This window comes from Sander vitreus, chromosome 16, assembly GCF_031162955.1.
Source record: "Sander vitreus isolate 19-12246 chromosome 16, sanVit1, whole genome shotgun sequence".
In the NCBI taxonomy this organism is placed as follows: domain Eukaryota; kingdom Metazoa; phylum Chordata; class Actinopteri; order Perciformes; family Percidae; genus Sander; species Sander vitreus.
The window spans coordinates 21840026-21866130 of NC_135870.1; the positions used below are offsets into that span (position 1 = coordinate 21840026).

The 26105-nt window shown below is 41.2% G+C and overlaps 1 protein-coding gene across 2 annotated transcripts in view; it reads left to right on the forward strand.

Annotated features, from left to right (window-relative positions):
- Positions 1-26105, forward strand: part of rxraa (retinoid X receptor, alpha a) — a 117052-nt gene that overhangs the window by 79628 nt on the left and 11319 nt on the right. Inside the window, exons 4-6 of one of the 2 annotated variants that reach the window (XM_078271695.1) lie at positions 6719-6869; positions 8616-8795; positions 19891-20075. In XM_078271695.1, coding sequence (XP_078127821.1) covers positions 6719-6869; positions 8616-8795; positions 19891-20075 — 516 coding nt within the window. The remainder of the gene's footprint in view (positions 1-6718; positions 6870-8615; positions 8796-19890; positions 20076-26105) is intronic. The other variant, XM_078271696.1, reaches the window with a different exon arrangement.

The following is a 26105-nucleotide window of genomic DNA, read 5'->3' on the forward strand; positions in this document are numbered from 1 at the left end:
CATTGATCTGAGTGACCAAGTCATTATTAGTTAGATATCTGTGAAGTATACTTCATTGTGCTGGCATAATCACAATTTTGCTATTCTTCTTATTCTTCTTATTTTGAAAGATGGAAAAAGTTTGATCTTGACAGATTTTATAATAGCTGACATGGTGGCAAACTATGACTATAAACATTTGAGGATTAATTTCACTTTATGTCAAGACTGTGTCGTCCAATTGGGATCATTTTCCACATCGCAATGATTAACACCGACTTTGAGGACAACAATAAACATGTATTTAAGAAAAGGTGCAGTTAAAATGACATCTGGATGAGTAAATAAGTCATAAAGTCTGTGCTGAAAAGGCGGCAGTCCAACAGCAAAGCAGTAGGAGACTATATTTACACTTTGTAATAAATGTTAGGGCTACAAAATTGTCCTTTTGGACAGTTATTCCATGGATGTGAGGAGTAGGTACAGATGTGGATTGTTAAAGGTTTCCTGTGGCTAAAAGAAAACTCCGCAGGACCCCCTTCAAGTCTCATGTATCTATCCATCTTTCCTTCCAGTTTCCTTACCTTGAGTGTGACTTTAAATTTACAGTCGGACCTATTTGCAGACGACCCCTAAGTTCATCTGCAAATAACTGAAATGCAGTCTGAACTATTGTGTGTGTTGTGCATGTGTATTGTGCGTGCTCTCACCCACGTGTCTCTTCCATCTGTTCACATTTGTGAACTATGCGAGTCAAACAGGTGTCTCTCAAACTCGTAACGGTGCCGTAACCGATCCCAAAGGTGTCTTACTGTGAATGTTCCCCGGGGGCCACAGAAGAGCGGCCCCATTAACACACCCCCTGTGTGGAAACCCGATCCCCAATCTCTGCTGATACGTGTCCAGATAAGACTCACACACTCACACCACGGGGAGGAGAAGAAAGTTCTGCTTCAGACATTCTCTGCAGCACCGCTGAGATAAGTTTGCTTTTAGGAGGAAGTGATTGTCAACGGGTGTCAGAGGTGAAAGGTGACACGGGGGTTATCATTAGGTGACATCATGACCTGATCCCTGTCCTCACCACTCAGGAGGCAGCTGGTTAGGTGTCAACACAAGATTTGTAACCCGTCCAGTCACACCTTCTGGCTCTTGCTCATCCTGCACTAATCCATACAGCCTCTTTTTTTTCTTAATGTTAAATAGTTCTATGTATGTGTTATTTGTTTCTGTATTTATTGTTTGTTTATTTTACATTTACCTTTTTAATATGTTTATGTATGCACCAACAACCAATGCAAATCTGTTGTAAGTGCTACTTACTTGGCAATAAATCCTTTTGTGATTCTGAACTTAAGGTTATACAAATGCATCGTGGTTCAGTGAGTGATAGAGTTTTGCGGTATAAGACGTGTAACAGTAGGAGTACAGCGTTCTATTCCTGGCCATGTTGTGCCACTGCATAATGGAAAGCCTTATAAAGGAATTCTGTAAGGGTGTTTTAAAAGAATTCTGTTGAAGATAACTTTCTCCGCGTTAAAAAAAGGTGCCCTTGAAGTGGAAAGCAACTGAAGTTCCACATGAGGGTGGTGCATAGGATTTGATGTCTGCTTTTGAAGTGTCTTTATGAGCAAAGTCTGTGCTCTGACTCTGAATCGAGCTAAGCGCGTCTTAAGCAGAGGCCTCCACTGTCTCTGCTCTTCTTCTTCCCCTTTTCTCCTCTGTTCACTCGAGGGACGACTCCTTTCTTTCTTTTTCATCACCATGTGTGTTGTCATAGCATACTAATAGTTTAAAAGGCCTGTTCTGCCACCAGGGTTGTTCTTTCTATTAAAATAAATTAGAGTTGAGCATATATTTTACTCTGTATAATTGCACAAAGTTTCTTTGTCGCTTTTGTACGAAGCACATTGTGTTGCATTGATTTGTATGAAATGTGCTACAGAAATAAAGTTTGATTGATTGAGACAGACACCTAATCAAAGCCGACTCACAGCGATACTTTTATATGTTTTTGGTGAGAATATATCTCATTTTTCTTGTGTTTTGTTAAAATGAGACACTTGGGCTGATTGTTGCCCTCCATTGTATTCTATTTATTATGGGATATGCTGATTGGCCTCTATATATATTAATGTAGTTGACTAAATGACTCCTTATATTAGTGGTTGTGGCCAGTGGGCATAGTATAAAGTAGGGATGAAAAGATTGATCAATTAGTTGGTGGACAGAAAATTAAAGGACGGAAAGATTTTGTCTTTCTTTTTAGTTTAAATCAAAGGATTTGCTTGTTCCAGCTTCTGTTGTCGTTGTGTTTTGCGTTTCAATCTTTTTTGTTATTGTTAATTGAATATCTTTGAGTTTAAGACTGTGTCTCAGACTGTGCCTCAGACAATGCAAGCACTGGGAACTTGCGATGAGCATTTTATTGCCATTTTTTGAGACTTTTTGAATTAAGATCAATGGAAAGATTAAGGGTAGATAAAGCTATAAGGACAATACAGGTTAGTTGTAGCCAAAGCTTCCAGAAAACATGGTTTATTGTTCTGTGTGTTTTTATGAAACCGAACCAAAACTCTACTGCTTTCATAAATGTAGTGTTTTTCATAAGAATATAAAAAGATGTTTATTTATCTCACTCTCAGCATTAGATTTAGAGCGCATCCATTCATCAATGCAGCTTATCACCATATATTAAACCTTTTTAGCTACAACCTCGGCTCTTTAGAGCTATCACCCTTTTGAGGAAGTATTAATTTATCATTACGTCGAAGCCAGCGGGTGGCACATGACATATAATCACATGTGTCAATTCAATGCAGAATCTGACACCCGCAAGCAGACTGTACTGGATGTACCAATCGAATGTCCTCCACAATATGTTGCGCAACACCTGCAGCACATGAAATGGTGTTCTTCAGCTGGAGCATTTCAGGCGCTCGTGTTGTACATTGTACTGCAGGGAATGTTATGTCCTACATTTGCAGTCCTTGATGGTTTCTCTCCCTCACGCTGTAAAAGTTTGAAAGCCAAGCCTTCTATTCCTCCTAAAGGATGATTGTCTAGGGGTTTCCCAAGACGATGAGACTGTACACACAGCTGGCATACCTCCCTGTGAAGGGTCACATGTGTGTGTTGTAGGGGAGGAGGGCGCATGTATTCTATTTCCAGAACCAGTCCTGAGCCACTTTAATCCCCCCGCCTTGCCTCCATTGCCATGGGCAGAAAAGAAAGAAAGAGCCCCCCCCAAGGGTGCCCACCCCACTGTGGGGAGCAGTGTTGCTCAGATTGAGTTGCAGGTTTCCTGAAAATAGACTGTGAGTGGAAGAGTCTTTTCTGTCAGGCAGACAGAGGGTTTGATAGAGACAATATCAGCTAAGGAGACAGCGCTGTTAGAGCTGCGCTGCAGGGGAAAAGACTAGACTCGGGCGTTTTACTGAGGTAAGACCTCATGTTGTCTGTGTATGTGGATGAATATGCAGTGATGTGGGTATGTGCACATGCCGCCGAAACTGGTTCCAAATAAATGATGCAGCGTTGCTTTTGTGTCTTGGAGACGGTCCCAAAAATCGTCTTATCCCCTGCAAGGAAGGCTTTTCCTGCACAAGGCAGTATTTTGCCAACATATATAACAACTGCTGTACTTGTACTCCTTTTTATAATTTTTTGGGGCTTTTTCCCTTTATTTGTAAGTGGATAGACATGAAAGGGGGAGAGAGATGGGGGGGTGACGCGCAGCAAAGGGCACACTCTTACTGGGTGAGCTAGCTATGTGTCTACTATTAATTTAAATGATGTATGATAGTGACACATTTACTATCACTTCAGTATAAACTATGGCCACTTGATTACCCGTTTCCCCTTTGTATTATTAATAAAATAATGTATAAAATACCACATGGAAAGCTCTGCAGCATAATAACCTAAAAATAATCTTCATATTTTTTTCCAAAGCTTAAGCTTTATGCGTGTGTTCCATCTAGTTCAATGTGTATTTGTGTAAACGGGGTGTGAATAGCAGGCCAGGGGTGGGTGTCGGGGTGTGAATTGAGCATTTTCATGTGGCAGAGGGCTTTCTTTAACCTTTTCAACCCACTCAACCCACCTGTGGATCCATCATTCAAATGCAGCCAAACACTCGTATACTCCTAATACGCTTTGTATTAGAAGTTCTAGTCAGTTTCTCAAAGTCAAGTTCCCATGACACCACATATGTCATGCTGAATTTTGTGGAAAGTGTATAGAAGGATGCAGAATACATCTAGAATTTTCTATTTGATGTGATGGTAAAGCGCCATGGTTTTGAATATTTTACTCAATGTAAGCTGTATACCGTAGCTTCAGGCAAGAATGTTATGCATTTTCCTAATTTTGAAGCTGTTTTAAGAAGAACCAAATATCAAAGTGTAAGGTGAAATGAGAAACACTGCTGCTGGGTGTGCAAAGCTGTGTGTACATATGCACGTTCATGTGGTATATCTGTGTCTATGTGCAAGCTTGAATTTCCCCTTGGGGATCAATAAAGTATCTATCTAACGATCTATCTATCTATCAATCTATCAAACTGTTTAAGTGTTCTTGTGCATGCATGTATATTTATGTACTGTATGTAAATGCTTTACTGTGTGTCTGTGTGTGTCAATGCAGCTGCCTCATCCTTATGACATCATACTAGATCTTAAAGGTTAATGATCCTGGTACTTTCTGAGAACTCATACATTTAGCTCAGTGTTTCCTTTGGGATTTTTTTTAGCATATATATGGACAGGCTTTCCAACAGGCAGGACAACTTAAAAGAAGGCAACCGCGACTACTGGACATTGTGCGTCTGCCCTATTTCTGATACCATGGCGGCAGAAATTCTGCCTTGGCGGGCCGCTATTTTCAAACCAACATAGAGGAAACACTGTAGCTATAAGTGTTCAAGATGTTAGTGCCATACAGTAAAGCCTGTGAAAACAGTGATGTGTTTCCTCTGTGGCTCTGGAGGAGCTTTGTCATGTTTACGAGGCAGGGATGGTCTAATGAAAGATGCTGTCGTGTTGCATTATGGGAAGCGTAGGAAGAATACAAGGGACTAAAGGTCAAGATATGTCAGCCTTTAATCTGTGTACCGCCTAACTTTATGGAAGTACGATATTGCTGAAGTAGTCCTTTAATTTCTCTCATATTTTCATACCAAAACATGCAAACATATATACATACAGTACATACATATATACATGTACACATATGTAGTTTTATTTTTGTATTCATCATTTTGTATAGAAATTCATAAAATGCCCATCTCAGTTTTTGCTTGATAAAGAACTTAAGCGATGAATTAGTTTTATCGATCGACTAATCAGTTAATCAACTAATTAACTTTTACATGCACAGCTACACACCAGTCTATGTACACCAAATCCAACTCTTGTTTCGTCTCTTCAAACATATTGCAGCACGGTCTTTCGAAATAATCTTAGCCGATGACTTGATATATTATATGAATCATCTGTAGAATACTCAGTATTTAAAAAAGAATCCATAATTGCATACATAAATATGCTCTAGGCAGACTTTTGGAGCCACATCATCAACATCCATATGTGCTCTGTGGCTGTGTGGTTTATATACTGTATCTTTGTGAAAGTGATGTATACTTCTCTATGTTCCTCCACTTTGAAGCTAATGTACTCTGTCAGATCACTGTAAACACGGCTCTCTCTTAGACTATCATGTTTGTGTCTCATTGTCATAGAAACAAAATTGTTCTTCCATCTTGACTGATCCCTCCAGACAGAGACAGGGCTTCTCTGCTAAATTTAGAGCCAAGATGTGTTTGTGCTATCAGACATGTCTCATATGTGGTAACTTAATGAAAACACGTTTGGCTATTTGAGCCCACGTGGCTGCTCTGCCAACTCTGCTCTGTCTCTTAGCTCTCTGCACTTGGCAGTGTGTTAGCAGGGGATCCACCTGTCTGAATATATTTCTTTTATTCCCCCCACCCTGCCCCCCAACGTTTGACTCCTCTGAGAACAGCATGGTGCTAGTTATAATCATTAGTCTCCCCTTGCTCTCTACTTTTAGCAAGAGGCGAAGAGAGGTCACTTTGACATGAATTTAAGCTTTTTTTTCTTTTCAGAGAGACAGGGAGGCAGCAATTGAAGGAGGACTTAAGGCTGCAGTTGCACTTCTGCTAAAACAAATGCAGTCTCTTTATTCTGCTGTACTGTTGAATTTTGCAGTGGAGTTATGCTAGCGCTGAACATTTGGGAGCCAGCGGGGCTTGTTGAGAGCATGAATAAAAGAGTTCCTGGGGTGGAGTGGTGCAGGATCCTGCTGCGCCAGATTTAGATCTAAAATACAGGGGGAACAAGAGGGAGGAGAGAGACCGAGGGAGCAGTGGAAGAGGGCAAAAAGAGCCGCTGCTGGGACTGCTGACCATCTGTATTAAGTATCAGAAGTCATAATATGCTTTTCACTTTCTACATTTAGCAAATTGTTCATGACAATTTGCGTGACATAACTCCACTCCCATGTATTTCCCCTGTTTGTGTGTCCAATCAAGCCTTCTCTCGTCTCCAGAGCAGACCTGGCTTTTATTCAGTAGATACTGTCATCCGCTAACTATGCAGCACCAGCTCAGTTTTGTGACAGGCTTGTGTAATGGGGTGTATGATGTCGCCCGTTTGAAGTTCAGGGGGGCTGCTTTGTGACCTGTCGGCGTGTGTGTTTGTGTGTGCTGATGTTCCAGCTGAACTCTCCGATGAACTCGGTCAGCAGCACGGAGGACATTAAGCCCCCGCTGGGCCTCAACGGCGTGATGAAGGTGCCCGCCCAGCCCTCAGGCACCATCCTGTCGCTCACCAAACACATCTGCGCCATCTGTGGTGACCGCTCCTCAGGTGAGTGACATCAGACTGTGATGGACACCCACTGAATGTGTTCTGTCACACACACTGCACAGGAAGCAGGGCACAATAAAGACAAATCATTGAATTTAAAATATTTACATTAAAATGGCGTTATTCTAGATAATTTGTTTGAAAGTGTTACTTAAAGAATCAAAGAGTTAAAAGTGTACAATGCATTTAGGAAGGTTTTTTCTTTTAAGTTTCTTTTTTTTTGGTGGTGTAACAGCTTCATTTAAAAACAGTTTTAAGTTATTTTGTAACTCATCTGTACAAATAATAATGTCAAAATTGGTTTAATGAACACTTATTAATACATTAAAGTTATAAAGATGGAATGACTACCGTTAGTTTTTGATGATGACTGTTTAAACGTGGAATCAAAGCCTAACCCGGAATTCCAGGGTATTTTTAAGTCTAATGTAGGGAAGAATTGTGTGCAAGTTACTCAACAGCTGGGATTACACAAGATTCTATTATTACCAAATTAAAAGAAAGTGGGACTAGCATGCATCTTACCAGAGCCGATGCTCTGACCACATTGAGAAACCTCCACAGATGAACTTTGGTCAGAGAAAAGCCCCACGGACCGCTCTGGCAGCACTACATACTGCAGCTTCCTGCAGTGGGCGATCTTTCTGGAAGGACAACAGTCAGTGGAATTCTTCACAAATCTGGGCTAAATGGCAAGGAGGCCAGGAAGAAGCCACTCCTGAGAAAATGCATATGAGGTTGGCAACATAAAGGCACATGAAAGAAACTGACATCATGAGGCAAAAGATTGTACGGTCTGACGAAACCAAACCTCAGTTCAGCTCTGACTGAAGTAGAGAAGCTCTGCGTCGGAGGGAAACCAGGAACAACCCATCACTCATGGGAAAGGTTTTCATCCCCAGGATGAGGCTGGATATCTAATTCCTTGGACAGTTTCAGTGTCATCCTGCGTCATCGATGCTGCATGGTCCCAAAGGGGAAAATCAAAACAATCTTTTATACCAAGTCATGCTTCATTTAGCGATGCTCGGAGGCTTTATTTATCTTCTCTGGTGGTCTGACCAGAGCCAACAAAGAAACTGTTTGAGCAACCCTGAGGAATGCAACTGGCCTTCATCCATCATCTAAAACAAAAAAAGAGCTGTAAGGAACAGGAGAAAGAGACGTACCACCACATGATGTGAGAACAGTACCGTAACGCCAATCCATGAGGGCCCCCCCGCCCCTGCAGCTTGCCTTCAGTAGGCCCCCTCTTTTCTTCCCCAGCCAGCTCAGCATAACCCCCATGCACACAGTCAGTCCACTTTATTAGGTCTTTGATCATAATTCGTCTTTCCCTACCTCAGAAGCGAGGTCCTGTATGCAGTTTGTGTTGCTGCATGTTATCTCAGACTGTAAAGTTTTTATTTATTTTTTTAAACCTGCTATTAAATTGGCAGTGCACTTTATAATTATGTTGCTGTTCTAGTGGTCACTGGGTCGCAGACAGGCGATAACAATGATAAGCAACTGACAGAACTAATGTGTCGGTCTATCAGGCTGTGGCGCTGTCACCAAACTGACAACCTCATGTGTCAGTTAGACTGTAAGACACTGAGACAAGAAGGGGAAATATGACTCGGAAAGATTTTATTCTCTACATGCATGAGACAAACTCTCTCTCTCTCTCTCTCTCTCTCTCTCTCTCTCTCTCTCTCTCTCTCTCCCCCCCCCTCTCCCTTTCCCTCTCCCTCTCTCCCTCCTCAGGTAAACACTATGGAGTATACAGCTGTGAGGGCTGCAAAGGTTTTTTCAAAAGGACGGTGCGCAAAGACCTGAGCTACACCTGTCGCGACAACAAGGACTGTGTCATTGACAAGCGCCAGAGGAATCGCTGCCAGTACTGCCGCTACCAGAAGTGTTTAGCCATGGGCATGAAGAGAGAAGGTACAGCACATACCGTTGAGGATAAAGTCCCACTTACCCATTCCCCATTTCCCTCAAAGCTGTACTAATCCACACACACACACACACACACACACACACACACACACACACACTCTTACACTGTAAACTGATATTTTAAATTGTAAATTTGATGCTTTGGTGCTTCCTTTTGGTTCCATGTTGTTTGATTTTAAGTGGACATGGTTAAACTGATGCAGATTTGCAAAGGGCACATGTAAAGCACCTGAGATATGACACCAAGGTTAGAAGATGTCCCTTTTTGATCGCTTCCTATTAACCCGCTTTCCCACTGGCAAAAAACCCCCCCACTAACATCTGGCTTTTGTCTTCAGTGGGAAAGGATACATTTGGCATTCATTCCCGGATGAAATGACTGTAGTAATCACAGGTATTTCACCCGGCTAGACATGCTAATTTTCGCCCTTTTTCCGGCACAATGCTATGATGTGCGTCTCCTCCGTCTAACTTCTGTCATCTCGTGCCACGGCACCAAGTCGGCACCAAGTTTGAAGAGAGACTGAATAAGTAACAGATATGAAAAGTCACTAGCCTTCATGCTGCTTTCTACTGTTTATTAAGCCCTGTTTTCCAGCGAGTTTGTAACGTCAAACGTGACACCAGTCGAAAAAAAAAAAAACAGAAAGGCAAAGTCGTCTACTGTTGATGGGAAAGGAATCTATCACCTATTTTAAATGGGTTTCCCCGCGTTTAAAAAAACCTGCATATACACACTGATTTTTGTGGAAAATGCTTTTAAGTAAAGCAGCTCGTTTCCCATCCTGCCTCTATGCAATTTTACAGAAGCGCTTGCAGCTGTACTGTAATTCTGCTCTGCGACATCATGCCGTGCATTGCAGCCATAGGCTCTACTTTAAAATTGTTCTGCTTCAAGCACTACTTTTGGGGGAAATAATGCATTCAGCTGTTGCAGCCCCAGGAACCCAGTATTGCTGCATATTGAAACGGAGTGAGGGTTTGGGAGAGCAGGCAGTCCTCGGGGGAGTTCACTGATGTAGATAAAACGCATAACCGTGGAGCTGTGCCAACGTCTGCTTGCTCTGTGTGACTCTGTGTCACCGTTCATGCCCTTGTGATCGTAATTATTTGAAAAAATTTAGAAGTTGTGTGGGAAAGCCTACCTAGTTATGGTGAACCGGCATGTTTTCACAAGCACAAAGATTTTTTGTGCTTAAGATACTCAATGCACAAACTGTAATCAAAGTAGTCAAATTGGATAATGTCTTGTAATTGCACGGCGTAGAGAAGTGTGCACCACATTCCTCAAATTAGAGGCCACTGATGGAATGCACATACTGCTCCTGCCCTTTTCAAAAGGTTACAGGGATTTAATCAGTCGCACGGTGAGGCCACATAATATACAGAACATGTAGTTGTGAAGGACAGACCATTCATCACACTTTCACTTCAAAATCAGATCTAGTATCCATGTAAATGTGGTTACTGACATTCATACTGAAACACGCATCTTTAGCATATACATAACAAGCCTGTGTGTATCAGAGCACATACTCTGGCAACTACAGCCATACAATTAACAAGAACAGATTTTTTTATTTATTTTTTTTATTTTAACTGATGATACTTTGGACATCTTCCTGACATCAAACATAGCATGTTTAGCGATCTTATTCAGTGCATCATTGATTGTTTTTAGAGCCAGATAACATATCCGGATGTGGACAGGAAGGGCTTAATTTTGCCATTAAAGGATTTATTCAAAGGTGCAGCAATCAAACATTCCTGCAAACTTAAATCACTCCTTCTCCCACACAGAAACCCTGTCCTCTCTCAGTATAGACTGGGGATTATAGAATCATCCACTGTGACATTTACACGGTTACAAGGTTTGACTACCATGAATGTGATACTGAAGTTCGTAATATATATATATATATATATATATATATATATATATATATATATATATACACAAACCTGGTCAAGAACTACAGGAAACGTATGATCTCTGTAATTGCAAACAAAGGTTTCTGTACCAAATATTAAGTTCTGCTTTTCTGATGTATCAAATACTTATTTCATGCAATAAAATGCAAATTAATTACTTAAAAATCATACAATGTGATTTTCTGAATTTTTGTTTTAGATTCCATCACTCACAGTTGAAGAGTACCTATGATAAAAATGACAGACTTCTACATGCTTTGTAAGTGGGAAAACAAAACAAAATGAGAAAAAAAATCCAGAAAATCACATTGTAGGATTTTTAATGAATTTATTTGCAAATTATGGTGGAATAGAAGTATTTGGTCAATAACAAAAGTTCATCTCAATACTTTGTTATATACCCTTTGTTGGCAATGACAGAGGTCAAACGTTTTCTGTAAGTCTTCACAAGGTTTTCACACACTGTTGCTGGTATTTTGGCCCATTCCTTCATGCAGATTTCCTCTAGAGCAGTGATGTTTTGGGGCTGTCACTGGGCAACACGGACTTTCAACTCCCTCCAAAGATTTTCTGTGGGGTTGAGATCTGGAGACTGGCTAGGCCACTCCAGGACCTTGAAATGCTTCTTACGAAGCCACTCCTTCGTTGCCCGTGTGGTGTGTTTGGGATCATTGTAATGCTGAAAGACCCAGCCACGTTTCATCTTCAATGCCCTTGCTGATGGAAGGAGGTTTTCACTCAAAATCTCACGATACATGGCCCCATTCATTCTTTCCTTTACACGGATCAGTCGTCCTGGTCCCTTTGCAGATGAACGGCCCCAAAGCATGATGTTTCTACCACCATGCTTCACAGTAGGTATGGTGTTCTTTGGATGCAACTCAGCATTCTTTCCCCTCCAAACATGACGGGTTGAGTTTTTACCAAAAAGTTCTAATTTTTCATCTGACCATATGACATTCTCCTAATCCTCTTCTGGATCATCCAAATGCTCTCTAGCAAACTCCAGACGGGCCTGGACATGTACTGGCTTAAGCAGGGGGACACGTCTGGCACTGCAGGATTTGAGTCCCTGGTGGCGTAGTGTGTTACTGATGGTAGCCTTTGTTACTTTGGTCCCAGCTCTCTGCAGGTCATTCACTAGGTCCCCCCCATGTGGTTCTGGGATTTTTGCTCACCGTTCTTGTGATCATTTTGACCCCACGGGGTGAGATCTTGCGTGGAGCCCCAGATCGAGGGAGATTATTAGTGGTCTTGTAGGTCTTCCATTTTCTTCTAATTGCTCCCACAGTTGATTTCTTCACACCAAGCTGCTTACCTATTGCAGATTCAGTTTTCCCAGCCTGGTGCAGGTCTACAATTTTGTTTCTGGTGTCCTTTGACAGCTCTTTGGTCTTGGCCATAGTGGAGTTTGGAGTGTGACTGTGTGAGGTTGTGGACAGGTGTCTTTTATACTGATAACAAGTTCAAACAGGTGCCATTAATACAGGTAACGAGTGGAGGACAGAGGAGCCTCTTAAAGAAGTTGTTACAGGTCTGTGAGAGCCAGAAATCTTGCTTGTTTGTAGGTGACCAAATACTTAATTTCCCGAGGAATTTGCAAATAAATTCATAAAAAATCCTACAATGTGATTACAGGCCTCTCTCATCTTTTTAAGTGGGAGAACTTGCACAATTGGTGGCTGACTAAATACTTTTTTGATACACTGCCGATTTTGCAGGTTTTCCCACTTACAAAGCATGTAGAAGTCTGTCATTTTTATCATAGGTACTCTTCAACTGTGAGTGACGGAATCTAAAACAAAAATCCAGAAAATCACATTGTATGATTTTTAAGTAATTAATTTGCGTTTTATTGCATGACATAAGTATTTGATACATCAGAAAAGCAGAACTTAATATTTGGTACAGAAACCTTTGTTTGCAATTACAGAGATTATACGTTTCCTGTAGTTCTTGACCAGGTTTGCACACACTGCAGCAGGGATTTTGGCCCACTCCTCCATACAGACCTTCTCCAGATCCTTCAGGTTTTGGGGCTGTCACTGGGCAATACGGACTTTCAGCTCCCTCCAAAGACTTTCTATTGGGTTCAGGTCTGGAGACTGGCTAGGTCACTCCAGGACCTTGAGATGCTTCTTTCTTTCGGGTCGTTGTCATGCTGGAAGACCCAGCCACGACCCACCTTCAAAGCTCTTACTGAGGGAAGGAGGTTGTCGGCCAAGATCTTGCGATACATGGCCCCATCCATCCTCCCCTCAATACGGTGCAGTCGTCCTGTCCCCTTTCCACCTCCATGCTTCACGGTTGGGATGGTGTTCTTGGGGTTGTACTCATCCTTCTTCCTCCAAACACGGCGAATGGAGTTTAGACCAAAAAGCTCTATTTTGTCTCATCAGACCACATGACCTTCTCCCATTTCTCCTCTGGATCATTCAGATGGTCATTGGCAAACTTCAGAAGGGCCTGGACATTGGGCTTGAGCAGGGGGGCCTTGCGTGCGCTGCAGGATTTTAATCTATGACGGCGTAGTGTGTTACTAATGGTTTTCTTTGAGACTGTGGTTCCAGCTCTCTTCAGGTCATTGACCAGGTCCTGCCGTGTAGTTCTGGGCTGATCCCTCACCTTCCTCATGATCATTGATGCCCCACGAGGTGAGATCTTGTATGGAGCCCCAGACCGAGGGAGATTGACCGTCATCTTGAACTTTTTCCATTTTTTAATAATTGCGCCAACAGTTGTTGTCTTCTCACCAAGCTGCTTGCCTATTGTCCTGTAGCCCATCCCAGTCTTGAGCAGGTCTACAATTGTATCCCTGATTTCCTTACACAGTTCTCTGGTCTTGGCCATTGTGGAGAGGTGGGAGTCTGTTTGTTTGATTGAGTGTGTGGACAGGTGTCTTTTATACAGGTAACGAGTTCAAACAGGTGCAGTTAATACAGGTAATGAGTGGAGAACAGGAGGGCTTCTTAAAGAAAAACTAACAGGTCTGTGAGAGCCGGAATTCTTACTGGTTGGTAGGTTATCAAATACTTATGTCATGCAATAAAATGCAAATTAATTATTTAAAAACCATACAATGTGATTTTCTGGATTTTTGTTTTAGATTCCGTCTCTCACAGTTGAAGTGTACCTATGATAAAAATTACAGACCTCTACATGCTTTATAAGTAGGTAAACCTGCAAAATCGGCAGTGTATGAAATACTTGTTCTCCCCACTGTGTGTGTGTGTGTGTGTATGTATATATATATATATATATATATATATATATATATATATGTGTGTGTATGTATATATATATATATGTATGTATGTATGTATATATATATATGTGTATGTGTATATATATATATATATATATATATGTATATATATATATATATATATATATATATATATATATATATATGTGTGTATATATATATATGTGTATATATATATATATATATATATGTGTGTATATATATATATGTGTGTATATATATATGTATAATCAAGTCCTGCTATATTTAACTTCCACAGTGACACTCCTTTTAAACTTCCCATTGCAACTTAAAGGTAAAGGAATTTGGGTAAAAAGAAACAAATTAACAAAAGAGAATATTGTGTGGATGAAAGACTTAGACATGAAGTTACTACATTAGCTAGTCTGAAAACACCAGTGGAGGCCAGCTGGTGAATACTTTTCGATGGGATTACCCAACATTTCTTCACAGTTAATTTAGCTTGTCATAGCTTAGCAAAGTTAGCATGCTGTAATAAATGTCCCTGAAATATTCATTTAATGACTTCCGAATGACTTAAGCGGTCTTAAGCTAGCATCAACTGTAGAATCTTTAAACTTAAGTGACTTTACTGAATTACCAACGTCACTGAATGAACACTGTTGTCACCTCATCTGTGAATGCTTCCTGGTTAAAAGCGTACTGAAAGACTGCAAAAACCACAGTCCTCAATGAGCTATGAGCCTTATAAACAGTGATTGTATAGGCCGAGTTTTGAAGCGAATGTAACAGTTAGAACCTGCAACTGACTGAAATGAAGACGTCATGGCGTTATAAACAGTGATGCACTCGCTTTTTAATATAATATTCAAAAGTGCATTTAAACAGCCGTTAGGTCAGGAAAAAAAACGAAAGAACTACAAACTGAAACAACTATTAAGATCAGCAAATGAATTTGTTATGGATTGGAGCAGGAGCTAAAGAGGCAAATGAAAAAAGAAAAAAATGTCCTCTTAAAGATCAGAGCCATGTATCATCATGGAAACAGGGCACAATGTATAATAATAATAATACATTTTATTTACTGAGTAGCTTTTCAGGGTACTTAAAGGCACTTTTCAAGTTGAAGTGAACACGCTTAAAATATTGAACACACATTAATCTCACATTGACAGCAGTTCTGAAAAGGTTTTGATTAGTGATTTGAATGTGGACAGATTGGTACAGTCACACGTGTTTGGGGAGAGAGTTCCAGAGGGGGGGTGGGGGGCAGCAGCTTTGGAGAAGGCTCTGTCGCTCCAGGTCTGGTGCTTAGTCCTGATTGGTGGAGACAGGAGGTTATTTATAGGTATATATAAAGACAAGTCCTGTTAATGGATTGCATGATTGCATCTTCTTTAAACTCACTCAATAAATATAGGACTGGGTCTTGAGTACCTGCATTGCAGAAAACTGTTGTAATTATTTGATACTCCACTCCACTCCACATTTTCCAATCTTTGTGCTCGTCCCTGACCGGCAATTTCCACTGGATGTGTAACGGCTGCGGATCCGCTCCGGAACGTCAGCGGAGTCATTAGGTTTCCATTAAAGTCAATGTGTGTATTTCCACTGACTGCAGAACGTCTGCGTCCCAGCTCCAGCGGTCTGCAGCCCTCCGGAGCAGATACGCAGAGCTTCTATTTTTGCCGGACGCCGGAGAACTCCCCAGCAATTCAGCACACGGCAGATAGTGCGGGACAGGAAGTCGAGCACAGAAACAAAATACAAATCCGGTTAATTTTCAAAATAAAATACACCGTGCTCACGGCGGATCATATTTCCCAGCACTACACCTTGAAAACACAGCACAGAGTTGTTTCCCCTCTACTCCTCTGGATGGAAACAAACTGTTGTTGGTTTTGTGGTTCTATTCTACATGAATTCGCAAGATCTAGTGGGTCCTCGAGACTACAGCTGTCAGTCATGGCCGCAGCCGTGCTGCAACAAATCCGGACCTGGTGGGTATTGACGGACGGCGGAGCACGCAGCCGTTCGGCAGCGGAGCCGGTCCGCAGACGTTCCGCATCCAGTGGAAATCTGGAGTAACTTGTAAACATTGATTCGGCAAATGCCTCCTGTGAATGAATGAATTGTTTATTTTCGTGTCTGGCCGCTTACACGGCCCATCCATTATAGGATTATTCAGACACATTTTAAATAAACACTTTCCTTTTGCTGACACTAACAAAATATATACATAAAGGTTACAAGTATTAAACAATACAAACAAACAATAAATAAAGAGTAAATACAGGTAGGGTACTAACATAAAGTTAACATTTCAACATAAAACCCTTCCAAACCTAAATAAATTATAGTAGAAGTTAGGGCTGCGCAATATATCATGTTTTATTATTATTTTTTTTATATATTTATACCAAACATCGCAATAGGCTGCGACACACAGCAAAAGACACCCAGTGGTTGTGGGGCAGTACAGTTAAGCACCTGGGAGGAAAAGATTCCAGAGCCAATAAGACCAGGAAGAGACGGGTTGTGTGAGGGGGGGGAGGGGCGAACCACGCAGTCAGGTGTGAATTTTAACACTCCATGAGGGTGTTACAAATATTAGTGCTCTCAGCAGTGCTGTTAAGCACTCTTTCGCACATTGAACAAATCAATCACTGCCTCTCAACTTTATGGTCACCACAGTTACAGAGCACAGATATAGAGTGTATAGATTATAGTGAGGGAGCCAGGGGAGCTGAAGAGCGTAGCAGGTTGTGTAGGTGCGTGTGTGTGTTGGATGTATCTTCACTGTTAAAAGGTGAGTTTTTATTTATTTTTGTTTTAGTTTTTTTGGCTAAATGCATTTTTTTTCTATCCAAGGCTAATTTGTGTTGACCTTTACTTGGCCTCCCCTCCCCTTCCTTCTTGCTTTTATTTATATCATTGTTAGGCTCTTTACTCCTTTTCAAGGATATTATCATTTACCGCCTTTCGCCTCGCTCTCAGTGCTGCCTAAGCCTCCCCCTGCACCCCGAGGGCTGTGGTTGGAGAACAAGGCAGCAGTAGCCCAAAAGGCTAAGCGAATCCACAGAAAAACAGGATTAAATGAATTTATGCTCTCCCAGTCAGGAGAGGAGGGGGGGGGATAAAGCTAACATGATTTCAGCCCTCCTCACCTCTCCCTGACTCCAACACAAGTATTCTACCCTTGTGCTGACCTCTACTGCCAGACAGCAGTTCCTCTAAAAATGGGGCCCCTATACCCCCCCCCCCAAAATAAGACCACAGCCTCTCTGATTCAGGACTTGGAATAGAAACCAGAGTAGGGGAAATGTAACGAGACAGATCATCCTGCAGACTGTGTGTGTGTGTGTGTGTGTGTGTGTGTGTGTGTGTGTGTCAGAACAGTTCTCCAGGTGTGTATGTCGGCTTGCATGCTGACATTGAATTTCCAAAAGCCTTTTATCATTCAACACACAATGTCCAAAACTTTTTATTTATCCATGTGTGGAGGATAAACTCATAAAAAGCCACAGCACTTTTTTTCTGTGGTGCCTTGAATTAAGTAAATTATAACCTTTTGAAAAGACAAAACGCACGCACGCACGCACACACACACACATCTTTTCCATTCTCGCTTGAGGGTGGAGGTGCGGTTTCTCTTGCCTCGGCCACAGTGAGTCTCAGTGTCTGCTCAGCACACAAACCACTTCCTGTGTCTCCTTGCAAAGCCAATCAAATGACAGAACTTCATTGATTTGTGTAGAGGCTTTTTTTAATTTTTTTTTATTTAAGCTGTTCTGGCGACCACGCATGGCCTAAAGAAGGAACGACGGACCATACATTATTTATTTGTCTATAAATGATTTGTGTATAAAAGGAGCCGGCTGTTTGTCATTGAGCATTACATTAAAAAAACACATCTCTTTGATAAGGAAGCTGCAAGAAGTCCTTGAGCATTTCCTCGCTACTGCGTTGTGCAAGGTCTAAGGTCGTAAATATATTCCATCCGTTCTGTCGAAGCAATTATTGATGATTGAACTCTCTTGGATATGTCTACTGGCATAATACATACAGGGTCATGCACTATTCACTGGCTTACTGAGACACAATGTCTGCAGCAGGCACTTACACATGCAGACTTGACACAGGCAAGCAAGCACTCACTCAAGCGTGCACACACATATTGTATGTGTGTGTGTGTGTGTGTGTGTGTGTGTGTGTGTATAAATACAAACAAGGGTCAACAATGTATTCAATTCTCTACTGATGTGCACCAGAGTATGCACAATTTGTTTTCTCAGAATTCAAGTATTTATTCAACAGGAAGATTCAGTGTTAAACTGTTCCAACCATCCATCCACATCTACAACCACATTGCAAACAAAACAAAAAGACATCTGCTTTATCAAGTAATTTCATCTTAGATATAGGCACATACCGCATCATTGAGTTTTATTCAGAGTAGAAAATAGATCTACCAGTGTGGTTCCCAGTGCAGTTTTGAGCATGTCTCAAACTGAAAATGAGTCATGTTCAGTGTCTCAAACAAGACTCAGGTAAGGCAGATTGTTACACAAGAAACAAGAATACCTGATTGCAGACAAAACAAAGAAAACGGTTGGACTAACCTCACCACATGGCAGATTGGCAGAATTTTGTATTTTCACAAATAATAGACAAAATGACCAACAATCTGGATTTTGCAGTCCATTGCAGAATTGGCACTGAACCTGTTTGATCTTGCATTAAAAGTTAAAGAATTAAAGCTGCATTAATAAATGGTTGGTCAGTAGGGGGCAGAAGTGCTAAAAATATGATGGAAAACACGCATTCCTTACATCCTGATGATTGAAAGTCCAATATTCAATCTTCTTTTAGCTCCTGTTTGGTCTCCACCAACTCTTGAAAAAAGTGTGTAGTTCTTTAGCGTCTCCATTTTCCACTTTCTTCACCAGCTAGTCGCTAATGTTTTTCCGACTTTTTTTCCTGGGTCGGTAGCGCACAATTGGTCTATCAGAACTTGTTACTGCTTGAAACAGGGGCGATGATAAAAGCGGTAAAGCAGAGATGTAGCCGGACTGATACTTCCCCACTTTTTTTCTCCAAGTGAGGAAATAGAATATTAAAAGTTTGCAAACAAATTCATATTTTTTTAAGTGCTTGAAGATCCAATAATCACTAAAGCATATGTCATGCAAGAAAGACCGTAGAAACAGATGAAATGGTCAAAGTTGTCATATTGACATTTAAGGTGTGTTGATTTATTCATGACATCAACTCATGCATTGAGTAACATCTTCTTCAAACATTACACCTTAAAAGTTGCCAGTAGCTGCCGGTGGTAGTGGCACAGTGAATACAAAAAAATGTCTATAGCTAGCTAACTGTTAACGAAAAGGCAGCAAAACTTCCTTTCATTTTATATTTATAGTTGACTAAAGTATGTAAACTTGGCACCGTAGGAACAGTGGTTACATAACCTTGGATACAAGCCACAACTGTGTGCATCAGTGGTTCGCTTTGGTACTTAAACAAATAGCACTACACCCCAGGTTAAGAGCGAATCGATAAATGTGCTGCCAAGCCAAAACAATTAGCTAAAAGAGGCTGAACGTAACCTCAGAGTTGGGTCATAATTCTCTGTGAGTCACTACGAGTGACAGCTTTTACATTTCCAATAGTAATTTCATTCATTGTCAACATTAAAACCATTGATTTAATGCAGCTTTAATATTGTATGACTACTTGACTTGAACAGTATTCCAGTCATTTTCATAGAAAACCCTTAACGAGAAGCTTGCCCTAGTGATTAAAACTATGCAAGTTTACAATCCTGAATCTTTTTTTGAACATACATGTGCTCTTGAACACATTCATTGACATTGTAAAAAAAACAAAACAAAAAACAGCAGTAGTGACCGGAACCAGTTTTGTTACATGCAGCCGTTCAGGAGGAGCGCCAGCGAGCCAAGGAGAGGAATGAGAACGAGGTGGAGTCCACCAGCTGCGCCAACGAGGACATGCCCGTGGAGAAGATTCTGGAGGCGGAGCAGGCGGTGGAACCCAAAACCGAGACGTACATAGAGACCAACCTTGGGGTGCCATCTAACTCGGTGAGTTGGTATTTTGATACATTCTTTTGCAAACTCTCATATACTGCGTCATTCTGCAACAAGTCATCACTTTGTGTACATGTTCATGCCCATGGGCACACAAACATACACACAAGGAAATTATTATTTAATTTATATTTAACCTAGGGGCTGGTCGGCAGCATTTGTTTCTCATATGTACTCCTACATTTATTATGGTATACTGGTTACTATTCTCCATTCTCACGCACTATAACCTAACCTGACTATAAATAAAGTGAAAACACTGATGGCAGGGATAAGTGGCCATTGTATATGCACAATAAAACACACTCCGGTGTCCTGATATGGAAAATAACGGACTCACATTCATCACGTGTCTGTTATTTTCATATATCAGAACACCTCATTGTGTATTATTATTGACATGGTAGAAAGCATTGTATAGGGTGTCACAGGTAAAAACAACAGACATGAAGTGAAATAGTTTACAGTACAGCACATAGTTGACTTTCTTTCTCTTTTCTGCCGTTTTCTCATAGATGTGGGAATTTTACACTGTTTTCTGGTGTTAAAGCGTAACTCTCGCCAAAATGCAACCTAGGGTCTTTTTGTGAATGTACCCGAGTCAAACTTTAGTTTAAAAGCATATTTAGGACGGAATCGCCACTTTTAAGATGTACCGTATTCTCATTTTTCGGTCAAATGGCCTTTTGAATGGGAGTGCTAAGGGCACTTTTATGCTAGCCTCAAAATAGCTATTTTTAAAACACTAAGAAGGCTCGACACAACATGAAACTTTGCTCCAAGTATCACCAGTGGCTCTACACCTTAACTAAAGCATTGACAACATTGTTTGTGTACACAGAGTTTACTAAAAAAGGTTTTGAGCAACTCACTGTAGCTGTTGTTCTTCCGGTCGCCGTCTATCGAGCCAGTCAACAATAAGTCGAGGGAGGAGAGTAAAGCTTGAAAGCTCCAAAAGCTTAGTTCCATATAAATGCACGGATAATTAGTTGTTTTGTCGTTAGTGAAACACAATATTGACTTTGTAGTTGAAAAAGGAGCCTCGTATAGGAATGACATTTCCTCCTATGGAGTCCGATCATTCGCATTCAGAGATCGCCTATTTTGGACTGGGAAAATGGCAGATAGCATAAACAACTGCTAACGTGAGTTGTTCAAAACCTCTCTTTTTAGTAAACTCTGTGTACACAAACAATGTTGTCAATGCTTTAGTTAAGGTGTAGAGCCCCTGGTGATACTTGGAGCAAAGTTTCATGTTGTGTCGAGCCTTCTTAGTGTTAAAAGCTATTTTGAGGCTAGCATAAAAGTGCCCCTAGGACTCGCATTCAAAAGGCCATTTGACCAAAAAACGAAAATACGGTAAATCTTAAAAGTGGCGATTCTGTCCTAAATATGCTTTTAAACGAAAGTTTGACTCGGGTACATTCACAAAAAGACCCTAGGTTGCATTTTGGCGAGAGTTACACTTTAAAGCCTCTGAAATGCGTCATTGAGTTAATGTGGATACAAGTACAATACAATACAATGACATTTTATTACCTGCACATAGTTTTAAAATGTGTCCATATACAGTATACTACTAATGTGTAGTATTTTTGCAGTTAGTATGGATGAACTTAATCAATTATTTAGAAATAATACGTAATGATACAAGACAATCGCACTGTAACTGTCTGTTGTCTGCTGCCAGTAAAACTGACATAAGAGAAAAGGAAATGTTTTTCAGATTCATGGCTTATACTTTATTTTCTGCTTTCCAAAATCTTCCTGGAGCTGTCCCAGCATTGTCCACATTTTGTTTAATTCATTCCAGCTGCATGTAGCTCTTTTATCAAATCTTTGCATTGAACTGGGGAGTCGAGAAACGGCACACTTTAAAATGTGCATGCTGACATCTTAGCAAATATACTTTTATGTATTTTTCAGTGTAAATATAATCTAATAAGAATTGCCATGCAGATTGGAATTGGGACTTGTCGTTTGAAAAGCATTTTATTTTCTCCAGTAATGAAGCTTTAATGAATCGTTTGGTTGTTTGTGTTGTGGAGTCTAAAACTGACAGTCAGGAAGTTTATCAAACTCCCGCTGCCTGCTGGTGAAGATGGCTGTGATTACTGTTTGTCCTCCGTCGTTTAGTCCCCTAGGAGGTGACTGCTTGTCGACTAGAGCGCGGGTTTACCTGTTCCCCTTGCATCAGCTCTTTTGCTCAGCTGTGAGTTTTCTTCCTCTATCCACTCAGTATCAGCTGGGCACTGTGGGCTGTCTTTGACACAGAGGAGACTAAAGAGCGATGAATAATGCAACAGGCAGACTGTTCCTGAAAGCATCCCACAAAGCCTCAACTTCCTCAGGAATTCTGCTGGAACATGAGAAAGTGGAGCTGTGAAACAGCCTACCAAAGGCGGCAGTGGGGAACAAGGGGATGGAGAGTGAGACTGAAGGAGGGAGGGAGGAGCGTGGGGGCTTCTTCTGGGATTTATCTGCTTTAGGGGAGGGAAATGTCCTATGAAGTAAAGGTAGAAATGTGAAGGCTGTTATGTGAGTAAATGGGAGCTATTTTGGGGGGGCAGATGAAAATGTAGGAGATGAGCGTTGACAGTAGAGAGAGGGAGAAGGAGTGGGGCATCACGGGGGAGCGGCTGCCAGCTCAGACTAATGCACTGAGTGTGTTTGGGCTCAGCCATGCTGGGTCCCTGGATGCCTGCGGCCAGCCTGACACCAAGAAGAGGAGGTTTTCTAAAAGACTAGAGAATAGATAAAAATAGCACTGATATGCACATGTACAGGGCTGAGAATTTCATATTAATAAGTGAATCATATCGGGATCATATCATGATATCAACCCACAAAATTGGCCAAATTCCTGACTCAAAAGTTTTGAACACAATTTGTTTATGTTTTACACAACGTATGAAACATTTGTTCTAGTGTAATATAGAACAGTAGTTCGGATTGGATCAGTTTGAAGATGCAATTTGATATTCAATTTTGCACATATTTGCCATATCCTTGACTGTACTGTATATTGATAAGAAACTATCACTATTATTTTGTAATATTGATTTCAGCCATATCAACCCTGCCGTAATTAGGTCTTGATGCATCATTTCCCAAGGTTCCTGAATGTCTCTTTGAACGTTGTTCAAGTATGTGGTATGCTTTTATACCTGTTATTGCTGCCAAGACTTTTGTTTTATATATTTAAAGGGTCCGTTTACACCCAAAGACCCAGTATCTAGCAGTGCAGATAGTTTGGGTTTGGAGATATTTGCTTTTGAAACTTTGGCTGTCAACCCAATACAATAGAGCTGAAAGGGATGAGTTTTTGAGCACCAAAAACAGGCCTCTGTTCACCTCCATTGCTGGCCATGTTGGTAAGCTGGGGGGCTTGTTGTCCTTGTCGCTGCACTAGCAACTCTTGGTTGGTAATGGCCTCCCGCTGATGTTGATCGCTGGCAGGTGGAAACAAGTGGGTGAGCACATGGCTGTTTATCTGCAGCCATCCGCAGTCCAACAGCAGCAGTAACAAGAGCAGCAGTGCATAGAGGATCAGACAAACCAAATGGCGAAAACTAGGGGGAAACAAATGAATGAACTGAGTAAAACATTGCTAGATACTAGGGCTGCACGATATGAGGAGAATATGCGATAACGTTGTTGAATATTGCGATAGTGATATTACTTTGGATAAATTAACAGATATTAAAGTGTACTCAGTTCTGCATTTCTGGTGCTTCCAGTATTCTTCTACAATACAACAAATTGCCTGTTGAATTTAAAACAAATGAAAGGAAATCATTACCAACATTCTATTATTGAACGAATTGAACATTGAATCATATAAAAGACACCGGTAAAAAAAGTACATTTTAAAGTGCAATTTTCTACTGATATAGTGTCTTTTGCCATATGTCGCACCTTTTCGCATTGTGTTTATTGTGCCAGTTGATATCATAATGACGATAAAAATATATATGTGCAGCCCTACTAGCTACAACTAGGAGTAAGCAAGAAAACATTCCCTTTGACCAAACTGGAGCCCAGGATGTTGGCAGAGTATCAGCATTGAGGCTGTCCTCCCCTTCTCTCTGAGTCCCATCCCCCCCCCCCCCCCACACACACACACACACACACACACTACTGTGAGGTCTCCATTGAGAGCCACTGCCCCATGCTATAATTAATCACGGGGCCCGGGCCATGAGTGTACACCATGAATAGGCCACCGCCGCTGTCTAATGGCCGGGGTCTGGCCAACCTGAATAAAGTGTGTTTATCTCATGGTGACCTAGAACAGGAGTTAAACAGGCGTTAGTAATATGCCTTCAGTCAGTCAGGGAGAGGACTTCTCATAAGGACGAGGGGGAGAGGAGAAGATGCTATCGTTCACTAAACCTGGGGGTGTTTATTTACCTCTATTCAATGGTTTTCTCTCCTCTTTCTTCCTGTCTTTGCATCTCTTCTGGATGGCTGTCCTACCGTCTGTGTGTTAATGTATATAAAGGTTTAGTTTATCATCTTTTCCCGAGCTTAAGGCAGCAAGCATTGCTGTTATTTAGATAATTAGCTGATGATTCATCCCCGCTCCAGCATATGAGGACAGCTTCTTCTTCTTTTTTTCAATTGACAAAAAGTGGGACACTTGAGTAATTAATTTTCATACTCATCTGTGTGAGTACCAAAGTTTCTCTCTGTTGTCACGCTAGTATAGTCTGGTTCAAGCTGAATAATGAAAAATTCAAAGGCAAATCTTTCTTCTCCCCTTCTCCAAGTGTTGAAAATTTCATAGGACGGTATGCAAGCCTGGCAATTCTCTAAGTTGCTGGGATGATCGTCCATGGCGGGGAAGCACGTGTGGCTATAAACTCTTTGATTTTCTGGGAATGAAGACAGTGTTTTTTTTTTTGTTTTTTTTTTTTGTGGCAGCCTTTTAAAAATCTGCCAAAGGGGCTAAAATGAAGTAATTTCAAATTTCTTCTATTGCTTCTTTCTCTCTCAAGTTTCCGTTTTTGTCGTCCTGTTTTCAGCTGTGGTCTTCACAGTAGAAGAATCGGATGTAGCTGTAACCGTTGAGCTGTGAGATATCCCCAGGTGGACCTTTTGTACTGACATACATGGAGGTTAATGTTATTCCGTCACAGGTCACGGCAGGCTCCTCCATTGTGGCCCGATAACATCCTAAATGCTGTTCTGTGACTTGAACAGTAAGTACAGTAATGTGATGCCGGAGGATTGTTGCAGGGAAGTGTAAGCTCCTCTCCCTTGTCATCTCCACAGACAGGGGCAAAGAAACCAGGTCAGTGTAAACATGGCTAAGAGAGCCATACAACATTCATGAGGCATGCCATGTTCAACGAGAACCCTGGGACTTGTATTCTTATGAGGAATGAGGAAGAGTGGTTGGACCGTGTCGCACACTGAAGCCTCTATTTGTTTTTCTTTGTTTTGGCTGGGGTTGCTCTTTGGAATGAATTGTCTGTTTATGTGTTTTTTTGTTTTGTTTTTTGAGGGGAAGCGCAGCTCATGAAGGCTGTCGCGCTGAGCTGCATCGTCCAGGTCTCCCACGGAGATCAGATGCTGAAATATTCATAAGATGCCTGTTTTCTTTCTCCCCCTAAAGAGGACTTTCAGTTTTCAAAAACAGTGTAGGCTTTGTGTCTGGTTTAAGTTTCATACGTGTGATACTCTGCAGTGAGTGTGAGTTTCACACCGTAGGGAGGCAACGTGGAGGGATAGTGTTTGGCCTGTGTGTTACAGTGCGAGTGGAGGGATGTTTTCTCCTTTATCTCAAACTAATCTTCTCTCGAGAGCTGCAGTTGATGTCGGGATCCTCCGAGCTTTTAGCATCGATCTGTGGGATTTGGTAGAAGGAAGTTTGGGAGAAGTTGCCGACTGTTTTTGTCAGAGTGTGAGTTCACACAGGGATACTTTAAGGATGTTTACTTGATTTAAAATTATGCACAAAAGCATGTGCATAAAGTCTTTGTTTACACATGCATAAATCAAGGGTATGTGCTCCTGGGA